General features: G+C 52.7%; 1 protein-coding gene across 10 annotated transcripts in view; it reads left to right on the top strand.

Annotated features, from left to right (window-relative positions):
• The window catches only part of DYSF (dysferlin), an 80,499-nt gene that overhangs the window by 22,002 nt on the left and 43,725 nt on the right, over nt 1–14,772 (top strand). For all 10 annotated transcript variants that reach the window (XM_030947308.1, XM_030947306.1, XM_030947307.1 and 7 more), the window contains 13 exons: nt 1,190–1,296; nt 3,605–3,797; nt 4,446–4,601; nt 5,655–5,786; nt 6,213–6,379; nt 6,669–6,783; nt 6,876–6,981; nt 7,519–7,661; nt 9,068–9,241; nt 9,915–10,020; nt 10,256–10,333; nt 12,896–13,077; nt 13,882–14,022. In XM_030947308.1, coding sequence (XP_030803168.1) covers nt 1,190–1,296; nt 3,605–3,797; nt 4,446–4,601; nt 5,655–5,786; nt 6,213–6,379; nt 6,669–6,783; nt 6,876–6,981; nt 7,519–7,661; nt 9,068–9,241; nt 9,915–10,020; nt 10,256–10,333; nt 12,896–13,077; nt 13,882–14,022 — 1,800 coding nt within the window. The remainder of the gene's footprint in view (nt 1–1,189; nt 1,297–3,604; nt 3,798–4,445; nt 4,602–5,654; nt 5,787–6,212; nt 6,380–6,668; nt 6,784–6,875; nt 6,982–7,518; nt 7,662–9,067; nt 9,242–9,914; nt 10,021–10,255; nt 10,334–12,895; nt 13,078–13,881; nt 14,023–14,772) is intronic.

Raw genomic sequence — 14,772 nt, 5'->3', positions numbered from 1 at the left:
GGGGACACCCTGGGGACACCCTGGGGACATCCTGGGGACACCCTGGGGACACCCTGGGGACACCCTGGGGACATCTCTGGGGACATCCTGGGGACACCCTGGGGACATCCCTGGGGACACTGGGAGGGGACAGAGGCCACCTCCAGGCTGGTGAATGACTGGGGATATCCCTGGGGACATCCGCGGGACATCCCTGGGGACACCCTGGGGACATCCTGGGGACACCCTGGGGACACCCTGGGGACATCTCTGGGGACATCCTGGGGACACCCTGGGGACACCCTGGGGACACCCTGGGGACACTGGGAGGGGACAGAGGCCATCTCCAGACTGAGGAGTGTCCAGTGACATCCCTGGGGACATCCCTGGGGACATCCTGGGGACATCCCTGAGGATGTCCTGGGGACACAGGGAGGGGACAGAGGCCATCTACAGGCCGGGGGGTGTCTGGTGACACAGCCGTGTATCCACTGCATGAGGAACTTAATGGAACCATGGAATGGTTTGGGTGGGAACGGAACTTCAATCCCACCCAGACACACATCACATCTGCCATGGGCAGGGACACCTCCCGCCGTCCCAAGCCCCTGGTGGATCCAAGCCCCAACCTGGCCTTGGGCACTGCCAGGGATCCAGGGGCAGCCCCAGCAAATCTGGGAATTCCAGCCCAGCCAGGAATTCCTTGCCAAGATGCCAGCCCAATCTCCCCTTTCCCAGTGGGAGCCATTCCCTGGCTCCTGTCCCTGCAGGCCTTGTCCCCAGTCCCTCTCCAGCTCTCCTGGAGCCCCTCCAGGCACTCTGAGGATTCCCTGGAGTTTTCCCTTCTCCAGGGGAACATTCCCAGCTCTCCCAGAGCATGCATTCCATCCTGGAATGGTTTGGGTTTGGAGAAACCTTCAATCCCATCCCATCCATGTTCAGGGACACCTCCCACTATCCCAGGTGGATCCAACCTGGAGACAATTCCAGCGATCCAGGGGCTGTCCTTCAGCTCCTGAGCCATTTCTGAGACTTCCCATTGGATTTCCCTGTTGGTTCCCCTGGAGCTCCGAACATTTGGATGCAGATCCCTGGTGGGACCCAGAGTGGAATCTCTGATCCTGGGGAGTTCCGTCTCTCTGGGAATATCCTGGAAGCAGGATGGGATTCCGGGTGATTCCTCAGCTCCTGATCCCCACTCTTCCTGCAGGAAGCCAACCTGGAGAAGATCCATGTGGCTCTGAAATCCAATCGCTCTCTGGTCGAGCTGGAGGCGCTGGGATCCCAGCTGCTTGATAACGTCATCGCCGACTGCAGGTATTTTGGGAATTCGGGACGGGAAACCTTTCCTGATGTTTCTTCTTGGTCTTGGAAGGGAACAATGTCTCCGCCCCTCTTCTCCTTTCTTCACCTCCCTCTTTTTTTCTCTTTTCCCCCCTTTTCTTCCTTTTCCCCTATTTTACCTATTTTTTCCCATTTCTCCTAATTTTTTCCACATTTTCCTCCCTTTCCCCCCCTTTTCCTTTCTATCCCTTTTTTGTTCGTTCCCTCCTTTTCCCCCACCTTTTTTCCTTTTTTTTATTTTCTCTCCCTCCTTTCCCCCTTTCCCCCTTTTCCTCCCTTTTCCCTCCTTTCCCCACTTTCATTTTATTCACCTTTTCCCTTTATTTCAGTTTTTCCTTTCCCCTCTTTTTCCTCTTTCCCCCCCCTTTCCCCTTTTTTGCTTTCTTTTTTCCTTTTCCCCCTTCTCCCTTTTTTCTGTTTCTTTCTTTTTTCTCATTTTTCCCCTTTTTCTCCCTCTTGCTCCCTTTTAATATTTTTCCTTTTCTCCCCATTCCCTTTTTTTGTCTTTTCACTTGTTTTCTGTTTTTCCTTTTTCCTCTTCCCGCCCTTTTTTCCATTTCCCCTCCTTTCCCCTTTTTTCCATTTCCCCCTTTTCTCCCTTGTTTCTCTTTTTCCATTTTTTTTCTTCTTTTGCCTTTCCTCCTTTTATTCTCTTCCCCCTTTTTTCCTCTTTTTGCCTTTTCTCCTCTTTTTTTTTCTTTTTTCCCTTTTTTCTTTCCCACCTTTTTTTTTGTCCTTATTCCCTTATTTTTCCTTATTTCCTTTTTTCCCTTCTCCCCCTCCTTTTTATCCCCTTTTTATCCATTTTCCCCTCTTTTCCCACCTTATCCCTGCTTGTTCCCCCTCATTCCAAGTCCTCATCCCTCGAAGTATCCAAGGCCAGGCTGGATGGGGCTTGGAACAACCTGGGATAGTGGAAAATCCCGAATTATTCCATAATTCCATATTCTCCCTGTTTACCCGCAATAAGAAAATGGGATTTACAATCCCAGTTCCCGAGATGGGAATGTTGCATCCTTAAAAATCTCCTTCTGAACCTCTCCACAAGCCTAAAAATAAATTTATCTTTCTCTCCATCTATTTTTTCCGGAGGAAATCCTGATTTGTGGCTCGGGAACCGGGAGCAGGAAGTTAATTTATAGCAGCGGATCCATAAATCCTTGAATTTTACAGGAAAACCTCCCAGTTTGGCACCTGATCCATTTTTCCAGGAGCTTAAATAATGGATATTAAAATGTGGGTGTGGCTCATTCCCGTCCTGATTCCAGGGGGAATTCCGGCTGTGGTTTGAAGCTCTTTTGCTCTTTCTGTTCCCAAATATCTTTGGTGACTTCTCAATTCCTTGGAAATTTGCTGAAAATATGGAAAAACCATTTAAAAAGGACGGAAAATCCCCCAAGAAGCTGGATGAGCTATTGGGAGTGGGATTTGGGATGGATCAATGATTATTAATGATGATTAGTGGCCATTAATGACCTGTAATGATCATTAATGACCATTAATGACCACTGGTGATGATTGGTGACCATTAGTGACCATTAAACACCATTAATGATGACTGGTGGCCTTTAATGACCTTTAATGACCTTTAATGATAATTGGTGACAATTAAAGACCATTAATGACAATTAGTGACCATTAATGACCTTTAATGACCATTAATGAAAAATTCATCATGATTGCTGACCATTAATGACCATGAATGATAATTAGTGACCATTAATGACCCTTAGTGATCATTTATGATCTTTAATGATCAGTAACAGCCATTAACAACCTTTGATGATGATTAGTGACCATTAATCACCATTAACGATGACTGGTGACCTTCAATGACATTTAATGACCATTAATGAAAAATTCATGATGATTAGTGACCATTAATGACCATTATGTCAATTAGTGACCCTTAATGACCCTTAATGTCAATTAGTGACCCTTAATGACCTTTAATGATCATTAATGACCATTAATGATGATTGATGACCATTAATGATCTCATTTGATCAATAACAACCATTAATGACCTTTGATGATGATTGGTGACTATTAATGGCTATTAATCACCATTAATGATGACTGGTGGCTATTAATGACCTTTCATGATCAGTAAAGACCGTTGATGATGATTGGTGACCATTAGTGACCGCTAATGACCATTAATCACCATTAATGTCCATTAATCACCATTAGTCATTATTAGTGACAATTAACAGCCCTTAATGACCTTCGAGGTCCATCCCGGTCCATCCCAGTCCCTGATTCCCACCTATCCCTGCAGCCTGAAGCTTCCCAATGTCCTGGGGAGGGCGTCCAGCACCCACCTGGACCAGAACCTGTTCCGCTTCCGGAGCACCCACCTGGAGCAGATCCTCAAGGTGGCCCTGAGGCTCAAGCACGAGAATTCCGGCCTTTCCCAAATCCTGGATCAGGCGGAGGATTGGCTGTGCCGGCTCCGGGCCATGGCGGAGGAGGTGACTCTTCCTGGTTTTCCCACCGTGGTTGTGGTGGGAAGCGGGGGTGATGTTCCATCCTGGCTCCCAAATCCATGGGTTCTCCCACAGCGCCAGGTTTGGCTCCGATGGTTGAGGTTGGTCTTGCTCATGGATGGGTCGAGATCAACTCATGGACAGGGAGCAGCGGTGGGAGAAGGACTTGGAATGTTGGTGGGTGGGAAGTTCCATGTGCTCTAGCTGATCCCACAGCAGAAAAATAGGGAATTCTGCCCCTCTGCCCTGGAGCCAGGCTGGCAGAGCTGGGAATGTTCCTCTGGAGAAGGGAAAATTCCAGGGAATCCTCAGAGTGCCTGGAGGGGCTCCAGGAGAGCTGGAGAGGGACTGGGGACAAGGCCTGCAGGGGCAGGAGCCAGGGAATGGCTCCCACTGGGAAAGGGGAGATTGGGCTGGCATCTTGGCAAGGAATTCCTGGCTGGGCTGGAATTCCCAGATTTGCTGGGGCTGCCCCTGGATCCCTGGCAGTGCCCGAGGCCAGGCTGGATGGAGCTTGGATCCACCTGGGATAAGATCCCTCCCAACACAACCCCTTCCATGATTTGACAATCCCATTCTGGGCTGTGCTGGTGGATCCCTCCTGACGGGATCCTATGGATTTGTGTTTTCCAGCCCCAGAACAGCCTCCCGGACATCGTCATCTGGATGCTCCAGGGGTACAAACGCGTGGCATTCGCCCGCATCCCGGCCCACCAGGTCCTGTATTCCCGGAACATCCCCAACTGCTGCGGCCGGAACTGCGGGAAGCTCCAGACCATCTTCCTCAAGGTACCTTTGGAGGCCTGTCCGGGTGGAATCTTGATTTTCCCAACAGTTTTCCCACTAAAAAGAATTGAAAAGATGGAAAATCCAGGAGGGAAAGCTCAAATCCCAACACAACGTTCGGCCCCGGTTTCTTGGAATCATGGAAAGTTTTGGGTTGGGAGAGACCTTTAATACTTGACCTTGTCTGTGTTTCTGTCCCTCTCCCTGTCCTTGTCCCTGACTTTGTCCCTACCCCTATCCATGTCCCTGAACTTGTCCCTGTCCTTGACCTTGTCCCTGTCCCTGTCCCTGTCCCTCTCCCTGTCCCTGACATTCTCCCTGACCTTTTCCTTTTCCTTTTCCTTTTCCTTTTCCTTTTCCTTTTCCTTTTCCTTTTCCTTTTCCTTTTCCTTTTCCTTTTCCTTTTCCTTTTCCTTTTCCTTTTCCTTTTCCCTGACCTTGTCCCTGACTCTGTCCTTGATCTTCTCCCTGTCCCTCTCCCTGTCCTTGTCCCTGGCTTTGTCCCTGTCCCCGACCTCCCTGACCCCGTCCCTGTCCCCGACCTCCCTGACCCCATCCGTATCCTTTTCCCACCCCTTGTCCCTGACCCTGTTCTACTTCCTATCCATGTCCCTGAACTTGTCCCTGTCCTTGGCCTTGTCCCTGTCCTTGCCCCTGACCTTTCCCCTGCTCCTGACCTTGTCCTTGCCCCTGACCTTATCCGTGTCCTTTTCCCTATCCCTGCCCCTGCCCATGTCCTTGTCCCTGACCTTTCTGTGACCCTGTCCTTGTCCCTGATCCTCTCCCTGATCCTGTCCCTGATCCTGTCCCTGGTCCTGTCCAGGACCACTGGAATTTCGAAGCTCCTCAAGGTCAGCTGGGGTCACATTTCAGGGATGTCGATGGTGGCGTTGGGATGATCCTGAAGGTCTTTTCCAATCTCAATTCCACGATCCCAAAGTGCTCCACCCACTTCTGACGTTATCCCATGACTGCTCCATGTCTCACCTGCATTCCCACCCTTCCAGCCTCCCGGAATTCCCGTTAATCCCTTCCTGGGGGCCTTTTCCTTGGCAGTACCCGCAGGAGGAGGCGATGGGGCCGCGGATCCCGGCGCAGCTCCGGGTGCGGCTCTGGTTCGGGTTGGCCGTGGATGAGAAGGAATTCAACCAATTTGCCGAGGGAAAACTCTCTGTCTTTGCCGAAACCGTGAGCATTCCCAAGGGACCCCCATCCTGGTGGGAAAAACCTCATCGCATTCCCAAAGAATCCCTGTTCCAGTGGGAAAAGGGGGTGGTGGGCTGGACCTAAAACCTCGTCGCATTCCCAAAGAATCCCTGTTCTGGTGGGAAAAGGGGGTGGTGGGCTGGACCTAAAACCTCATCATTCCCTAAAAACTCTGGGAAGGAGGAGCTGTTCCCACCAGCTCAGCCTGGAATGCTGAGGGGAAAGTTGGGAATGAGTCATGGAGCCGTGTTGTCCCCCACAACAGGAAAATTGGGATGCTGTGGAACGGGTTGAGTTTTTCCCACAAGGCCTGTCCCTCTGCAGGGATTATCCCTGGGATTCTATGGGATTATTAATGGAATTCTGTAATTCCAACCCCAAATCCATCCTTTTTCTTGGCTCTCCCAGTATGAGAACCAGACCAAGCTGGCGCTGGTGGGGAACTGGGGCACCACCGGCCTCACTTATCCCAAATATTCCGACGTCACCGGCCGGATCAAGCTTCCCAAGGACAGCTTCCGGCCTTCCGCGGGATGGACCTGGGCTGGGGATTGGTTCATCTGCCCAGAAAAGACGTGAGTGGGGCTTTTCCGCTGGGAATTCCCGGGAATCCCAAAATCCGGTGGCAAAATCTGGGATGCCTCCGTATTTCCTTGTCTGTGCCCACAGATGTGATTCCCCCTCATCCAAATCTTGGGATGCTCCAAAACTGAGGCGCTTTGGGGTGGGATTTTCATCCTGGTTTGGGTTTTTCCTGAGGGGAAACTTTGCTCGGAGGGGCAGGAGAAATTTGGGAGCGCTGAGGATGGCACGGGAGGAAGGTGGGATTGAGAATCCCTGATTTTGGGTATTCCCGGGATTCAGGCTGTTGCACGACGTGGACGCCGGGCACCTGAGCTTCGTGGAGGAGGTGTTCGAGAACCAGGTCCGGCTCCCTGGAGGGCAGTGGATCCACATGACTGATTCCTACACGGACGTGGTGAGGGGAAACTGGGAATTCTGGGAGCCGGGCTGGAATCCCAGGGGGAAATTTAGGGATCGGTTTGGGCGAGAATTCCCTGTGTCCCACAGAACGGGGAGAAGGTCCTGCCCAAGGATGAGATCGAGTGTCCTCCAGGCTGGAAGTGGGAAGATGTGGAATGGGACACGGATCTCAACAGGGCTGTGGATGAGAAAGGTACCAAAGACGGAATTTTGGGATCCTGGGATTTGGGAATTTTGGGATCCTGGAATTTCGGGATCTGGGATTTGGGAAGTTTGGGATTTCTTTCTGTGGTCTGTGGATGAAAACATTCCCATGGCTGTGGGAACTGGGTCAGGAGAAGGGATCAGGCTCTAGGGGATCCTTTTCCCTTGTCTGCCTGGAGCTGTGGGATGGGAATTCCCAAAGGCAGTGCTGGGATAATCTGGGAAGTTCCTGGTGGAAAAGAAATGGAAAACACCAGGCTGGAGAGTGCTGGGATGGTCCTGGGGGTTGGAATGGCTGGAGGGAGGGAGGGAAGAGTCCCCAGGGTGGGATTTGGAGCCAAGGACACCACGGATCCATCCCTGGGCATTCCAGAGGGATGGATCATGCCATAAGGAGGGAAATCCAGCCGGGAAGTTTTATTGGATTCAACCACACCTTCACAGTTGGAAATTCCTGGTGGGAGCGCCAAGGTGTGGGGAGGGAGGCTCTTCTCCCGCCTCCACCAGGTATTCCCTTCTTCCCAAGGCTGGGAATACGGGATCACGATCCCGCCGGAGCGCAAGCCCAAGGCCTGGGTGCCGGCGGAGAAGATGTTCCACACCCACCGGCGCCGGCGCTGGGTGCGGCTCCGCCGGCGCGACCCGGAGCACGTGGAAGCCGTGAGAAAGGTGGGATTGGCCGGGAAAAGGTGCCACTGGATCGGGATATGGCCCTGTCCCTCCGGGTGGGTGCCTGGCTTTGGCAGGATCCGCTTTTCCTTGGGGATTGAGGAGGGATCGTCCCGGTTTCCAGTGGAAAACGCCACATTCCCGGGGGTGGAGGACATTCCAGAGGGATTGGCTGGGATGTGGGGTGGGATGGGGACATCCAGGAAAGTCCAGGAGTGTGGGAAATGGGGGAGGGCCGGCGTCCCCAGCCTGTCCCTATCCCACTTCCCTCTAGATGGTGCCATTGGACCGGGAATGCTGCTTCCGCTCCTCGGTCCTCCCTGCCGCTTCCCAAGGCTGCTTGTCTCCCTTCCCAGACAATTTTCGGGATAACTGTAGCCACTGTCACCCCATTTGCTGTGGGTGTTGCTGGGAGAAAAACCTTCCAGGGCTTGGGGTGGATGATCCAGGGAGAAATTCCAGAGGCGGCAGAGTCATGGGAGGGGTCGGGATGACGGCAAAGGGAAAAGCTGGATGGGAAGTGGAGCTGCCGGAGCTCCACAGGCCTGGGCAGGATCTGGCCCCAGCCCAGCGATCCCGCTCCAAGTGGGATTCATCCCAGGGATTGCTGGAGGGACGCGTTCCCAGGGTGGATCCAGCAGTGGTAATGGTTGGATTGGGAGAATCCAGCTCCATCCTGGGAAGTGTCCAAGGCCATGTTGGACACTGGGGCTTGGAGCAACCTGAGATATGGGAGGTGTCCCTGAACATGGATGGGGTGGAATGGGAGGGATTTTAAGGCCCCTTCCCACCCAAACCATTCTGGGATTCTGGAGCCAGGCCGGCAGAGCTGGGAATGTTCTCCTGGAGAAGGGAAAATTCCAGGGAATCCTCAGAGTGCCTGGAGGGGCTCCAGGAGAGCTGGAGAGGGACTGGGGACAAGGCCTGCAGGGACAGGAGCCAGGGAATGGCTCCCACTGGGAAAGGGGAGATTGGGCTGGCATCTTGGCAAGGAATTCCTGGCTGGGCTGGAATTCCCAGATTTGCTGTGGCTGCCCCTGGATCCCTGGCAGTGTCCAAGGCCAGGCTGGACACTGGGGCTTGGATCCACCTGGGACAGTGGGAGATGTCCCTGGAAGTGGCTGAGCTTTAAAGTCTTTCCCATCCCAAACCATAATTCCATGATTCCATGACAATCTCCAGGGCCTTTCCCAACCAAAAACAAATGACCTCAGAGATCTTTCCCAACTTGAATATTCCTATGATCCTCCAAACTGTTCCATGACTCCATTCCATTATTCCAACCTGGAGGAGACACAGGGAAAACCTGGGGTGGAACAACCATATCCAACAACATCCCGAAAACCCTAAACCCAGCTTTTGGGTCAATCCTGGAAAACCTGATCCCCGTGATCCCTGTCTGGCAGCACAAGCAGGAGGAGCTAGACGGGGATGGTTGGGAATACGCTTCCCTCTTCGGCTGGCGCTTCCACCTCCAGCAGCGCCGCTCCGACTCCTTCCGCCGGCGCCGCTGGAGACGCCGGATGGAGCCTCTGGAACGCACTGGCCCCGCCGCCGTCTTCGCCTTGGAAGGGGCTCTGGTAGGGAACAGCTTCTCCCATTCCCAAATTTCTGCCTGGGAATGTTATTGGCCGCTCATTATCGGCCACTCGTTATCTGTTTCCCGTTATCCCGTTATCCGCCCTGTTTGTTCCCTGCTTTCCCTCTTTGTTCCCGACTTTCTCCACACTCTGGATTTCCCAACCCGCTGCTTTTCCAATGATTCCACGAGAGCCAAAGCAGTACAAAGCTCCCATTCTGTGTTTTTTATGGAATTCTTTCCTCTCCTGTTTGGCTTTTCCCCCCTTTTTTTTCCTCGCTCTGTCGTTCCCTCCAATCCAGAGTTAATCCCTTTGGGATAAAAGAGGCTCCGTGGTGTTTTCCAGGAGCCGTTCCCATCCTGTGGGATCCCAGCTGCCTCCCACCCCCAGAGCTCCCGGCGGGATTGTTCCTATTCCCCCTTTTCCCATGGGATCCGCAAATGGGAATTCTCAGCCTTGGAAATCGCTCCTTTTCCCACAAATATTCCAAGGCCAATGGGGAATGAGGAGAACTTGGGAATCTCCAAGAGCTTTTCCAACCTAAATTTTAGGATTCTGGGCAACGCTGGAAGCCCAGACTCCTCTTGGACACCCCAAAGAATTCCATCCCGTGGGGAATCCTGGCCCTGGAGGTGATCCCAGCATTCCCGACTTTCCGTTGTTTTCCTTGCAGGGAGGAGTGACGGACGACAAGAGCGACGATGGAAAATCTGATGGAAAATCTGCGTCCACCCTGAGTTTCGGAGTCAACAGACCCACGATCTCCTGCATTTTTGACTGTAAGGACCCCAGGGGAGTGGGAAAGGCGTTTCCCATCCTTTTCCCAGAAAAAGATGGAAAAATAAAGATGGGAAAAGGGTGGAGGGGAGGACGGTGCATATGGGAACGTCCATAGAATTCAGGATCAGAGCTTGGGATATCCCAGGGGGATTAAGCAGGGATTCTCTCACAGGGGAGATGAGGAAGGATGGAATCTCCCTGGGATCTTTTCCATGTTTCCCCTTCTTCCGACAGCCGGGAACAGATTCCACCTGCGCTGTTACCTGTACCAGGCACGGGATCTCATTGCCATGGACAAGGACAGCTTCTCCGGTGAGTCCGGATCTACATCGGGATGGAATTCCGGGAGCAGAGGGGAGCCATCCATGGGCCAGGACACCTCCTGCTATTCCAGGTGGATCCAAGCCCCAATGTCCAGCCTGGCCTTGGGCACTGCCAGGGATCCAGGGGCAGCCCCAGCAAATCTGAGAATTCCAGCCCAGCCAGGAATTCCTTGCCAAGATGCCAGCCCAATCTCCCCTTTCCCAGTGGGAGCCATTCCCTGGCTCCTGTCCCTGCAGGCCTTGTCCCCAGTCCCTCTCCAGCTCTCCTGGAGCCCCTTCAAGCCTGGAATGGGCTCCAAGGAATTTCTGGAACCTTTTGTTCTCCATGCTGGATATGATGGAGCACAGGGAGAAACTTCCATGGGATGTGCCCAGGGAAAATTCCGGAGGGTGACAGGATTTAATCAGGACCTCGGCACAGTCCGGTCCCTTCTTCTCCAGCATCCTCAGGAAATTCCTTTTTGGATTTGATCCAGTGGAAGGTTCCCAGCCCATGGGGCTGGATCTGGATGATCCTTAAGGTCCCTTCCATCCCAAAAGAGTCTGGGATTCCACGATTCCATAATTCCTTAGCATCCCTCTTCTCCAAGTTGCTCAGGGGGCAGCAGTCCCTGGGATTTGGGATTTAGCAAAGGGATTTCCATGGGAAAAAGGGAATTCAGGTGGAAAACCGGGGCTGGCCTTTGTGGAGGAGTTTTCCATATTCTGCTGCTCCACCTTTTCCCGGCATAACTCCAGGGATTTCTGAAATTCCCAGGATTGTGCTGGTGCGGTCGGGACTTCCCACGCCGGGGTTTTTTGGGATAAGAAAGAAGTCTGAATAGGAAAAATCCTTTTATCCATGGGATTTCCATGCTGGAGGTGCTTGGATGGTTGCATGTAGGTGGAACATCCCTGTGGAATGTGGTTGAGAGCGGGATGGAATGCCTGGAATTATCCCAGCAGCTGGAAAATCCCACATCCTCATCCCTGGAGGCTGGGCCATCCCAGCCAGGTATTCCCATTAATGCTTCGGAGCTGGAAAAGCGGGAAAAGGGAATGCCACCTCCTCTGGATCAGAGCTGGGATAACGTGGAATGTCCCAAATCCCGGGAAAAGAGTCCACTGGTGGGAGAGAGTCAACATCCGTCCGGGACTATCCCTGCTCGATTCCCATGAGAATTTACAGAGGGATTTGGGCGGGATTTCCCTCCAAATTCTGGGATTTCAACCCCACTTGGACCAACACATCCCAGGAATGATGGGAAACAGGGTCAATCCCAAAACTGGGGAAGCAGCTGGACCGTGATGCCAAGGGAATCCTGCTTTTCCCTGTAGTTGGAATAATGTGATTTTTTGGGAATAAACACCCCAGAGCATCCAAAAAAAAAGTCCCCCAGTGCCTGTTCCCACCTGGAATTCCCACAAAAGGCTCCTTGTTGGGATGAGGAGGTGGGAGCGAGGTGAGCTCATGGCCCGGGAGGGGAGTCCGGAATCGTTTTCCTTTGGAAAAATCCCGGCCAAGGACAACACGAGCAGCAACGTTCCACAATGTGGGATTGTGATTCCCGCTGCCGGGAATAAAGGAGTTCATTAAAGGGGCTCGGCAGTTGGAAAAATAAACATTCCCTGCTCCCAACAAAGGGGCTTTAGAGAAGCTTCCATGAAAAAAAAAAAAAAAAAAAGGAGGAGAAGGGAGGGGAAAATGGGGGAAAAAAAAAGGGAAAAGCAACTCCAAATCCAGGGGTTTTTGTTTATTGTAAAGGATTTGGCTGAGGAAAAGTGGGAAAGGCTCTTCCCAGAGTGGGCTGTTGGGAATGTCCGAGTGGTCCTGGATTTTTAAGTGTGGATAGAGGGGAAGTCCAGCCCCTGGTTCCCCAATTCCTTGGAAAAAGGGGGGAAAAAGGAGGAATGCTGCTGGGATCAGCTGGCCCTCCTTCCAGGGGGTGTGGGATAATCCTGGGATCTCAATCCAGCGGTTTGTGGGATCATCCTGGGATCTGAATCCAGGAATGTGAGATGTTCCTGCGATCTGAATCCAGGAATGTGTGTGGGGTGTTCCTTGGATCTGAATCCATGGATGTGGAATAATCCTGGAATCTGCATCCAGGGATATGTGGGATGCCTCTCTACCTCCCAGCCAGGAATTCCTTGCTAAGATCCCAGCCCAATCTCCCCTTTCCCAGTGGGAAGCCATTCCCTGGCTCCTGTCCCTCCTTCCCTTATCCCAAATCCCTCCCCAGCTCTCCTGGAGTCCCTTTAGGTCCCAGAAGTGTCTCCAAGATTTCCCTGGATCTTTAGAACAATCCCAACTCTCAGACTGAGCCTTTTCAGCTGGAAAACCGCCTGGAAAAACCGGGCAGTTTGGGCTTGGAATGCCGAATTCCAGGTGGGATAGACTGGGCAGCTCCTTTCTCCTCCAACAAGATCTGAGGGAACTCAGGGCGAGATGGAGCGAGCTGAGAATTCCCAAACTCTTTGGGAGCCGGTTCTGGATGGAGCTTGGAGTTCCGGGAAGAGCCGGAGCTGGGATCCATCGCTGAATCCCAATCCTTGAATCCTGTTCCCGCAGATCCCTACGCCATCGTGTCCTTCCTGCACCAGAGCCAGAAGACGGTGGTGGAGAAGAACACCCTGAATCCCACCTGGGATCAGACCCTGATCTTCTACGAGATCGAGATTTTTGGGAATTCTCAGGAGGTGGCCGAGTCCCCTCCCAACATCCTGGTGGAAATCTATGACCACGACACCTATGTGAGTGTGGCGATTCCCGCCGGGAATTCCCAGCCTCTGGAATGTGATGCCCGGCACCCCTGGGTGGTTCGGGCTTTGGGGTGGGCATTCCAGAGGGGGAAAATTCCAGGGAAAATCCTGTGGTGTCCTTGAGGTCCCGTTCATTGAGCTTCCTCATTGTCATTTAAAGTGGGAGAATTAACTGAGTTTCCTCATGGAAAAACTTTGGGATAAATTTGGATGCAGTCATGGAAGTAGGGAAACGCCCTCTGCTGTTTGCCGTGTCCAAAGGGCTCAAGAATTATGGAATTTTTGGGGGTTGGTGGCAGGAACTTGAGGTTTTTCCCAGAAAAACCAAGCTGGAAAAAAAACCAACCTGGAAAAAACAAGTGCAGGAGGGAATTCTGTGGAAAAGCTCTTGGAATACACCCTGGGAAGGGCTTGGGAATATCTCAGGAATCTTTTTTCCTCTCTCCTGCTCCTTCCCAGCAGGAAAGATTTCAAAGATCCCAGTGAGGAGCAGGGAATGGGATTTTTAGGAGCTGCCGAAGGCTCCGTGTTCCTGCTCTGGAAAACCTAGGATAGGAATTCCAAAAAAGGTGTTTTTCTCCTAAAAAGGTGTTTTTCCAGCCTTAGGAATTCCAGGGAGGAGTTGGAAAGCCGGAGGCTCTATGAGCACCGATCCCATTTGTTTTCCTGCCCCGATCCCATAATGGGATCATCCCTCGCTCCCGAGTTTTGGCTGAAGCGGGGGGATGGATTTCTCTGGGAAAAGGGATGGGAAGGACGATCCCAATTCCCATTTCTCTGGAATTCCCTTTCCAGGGCGCGGATGAATTCATGGGACGCTGCATCTGCCGGCCCAGCCTGGAGCGCTCGCCCCGGCTCTCCTGGTATCCCGTCCTCAAATCTGGCCGGAACGTCGGGGAGCTCCTGGCTGCCTTCGAGCTGATCCAGAGGGAAAAGGTGAGATCCGTCCCTGAGCCTGGAATGCTCCAGAATTCTGGTTCTTCCCCAGGATCCAGCTTTTCCAGGCGGTGGGTTTTCCACTGGCGCCTTTGGAGCCTGCGAAGGGCCGGAGGGATTTGGGATTTGTCCCTTTTTGAGGGATAATTCCATAGGATGAGGTTTTCCAGGTGGGAAAAGAGGTGGTTTAGGGTTGGCCTGATGGAAAACTGCAGAATTCCGGGCGGGATGGGCTGGATGGATCCTTCTCTCCTCGGACAAGTCCTGGGGAGGTCTCAGGGATATCGAGGGAGCTAGGAATTGCCAAATCCCTCAGGAATGCTGCCCTTTCCTTGGAATTATTTCTGGAAGGGGTTTAAGAGAGATGAAGCCGCTCCAGCTTTTCCAATGGCTGCATCCCAGACGTGCCAGGAAAAAGGGATGGATTGGGAAGCTCAATCCCTGTATCCCACGCTTCCTTCCCAGCCCTGAGGTTTATCTGGGAATGGGAATCCCACAATTCCCTCTCCCCTGGAAATTCCAGCCCAAACGCCAGGAAAGGCCCCAAATATCCACACGCGGCCTCTTCCTCCTCCTGATTCCCTCAGAACCAGGTGGGAAAGGCCTTGGAAAAGCCTTGGAATGAGATGTGCTCCCAGAGGAGCCGTTTGATCCCAGTGGGAATCATCCGGCTGGATTGGTGCTTCCTGGCTGGATGAGAATCCAGGATTTTTGGAGCTGGGAATGAAAGGGGCTGAAGTTTCCCTCCTG

Source organism: Camarhynchus parvulus, chromosome 4 (assembly GCF_901933205.1).
Source record: "Camarhynchus parvulus chromosome 4, STF_HiC, whole genome shotgun sequence".
In the NCBI taxonomy this organism is placed as follows: Eukaryota; Metazoa; Chordata; class Aves; order Passeriformes; family Thraupidae; genus Camarhynchus; species Camarhynchus parvulus.
The sequence above is the reverse complement of the archived record's forward strand: the minus strand, read 5'-3'. Positions and strand labels throughout refer to the sequence as shown.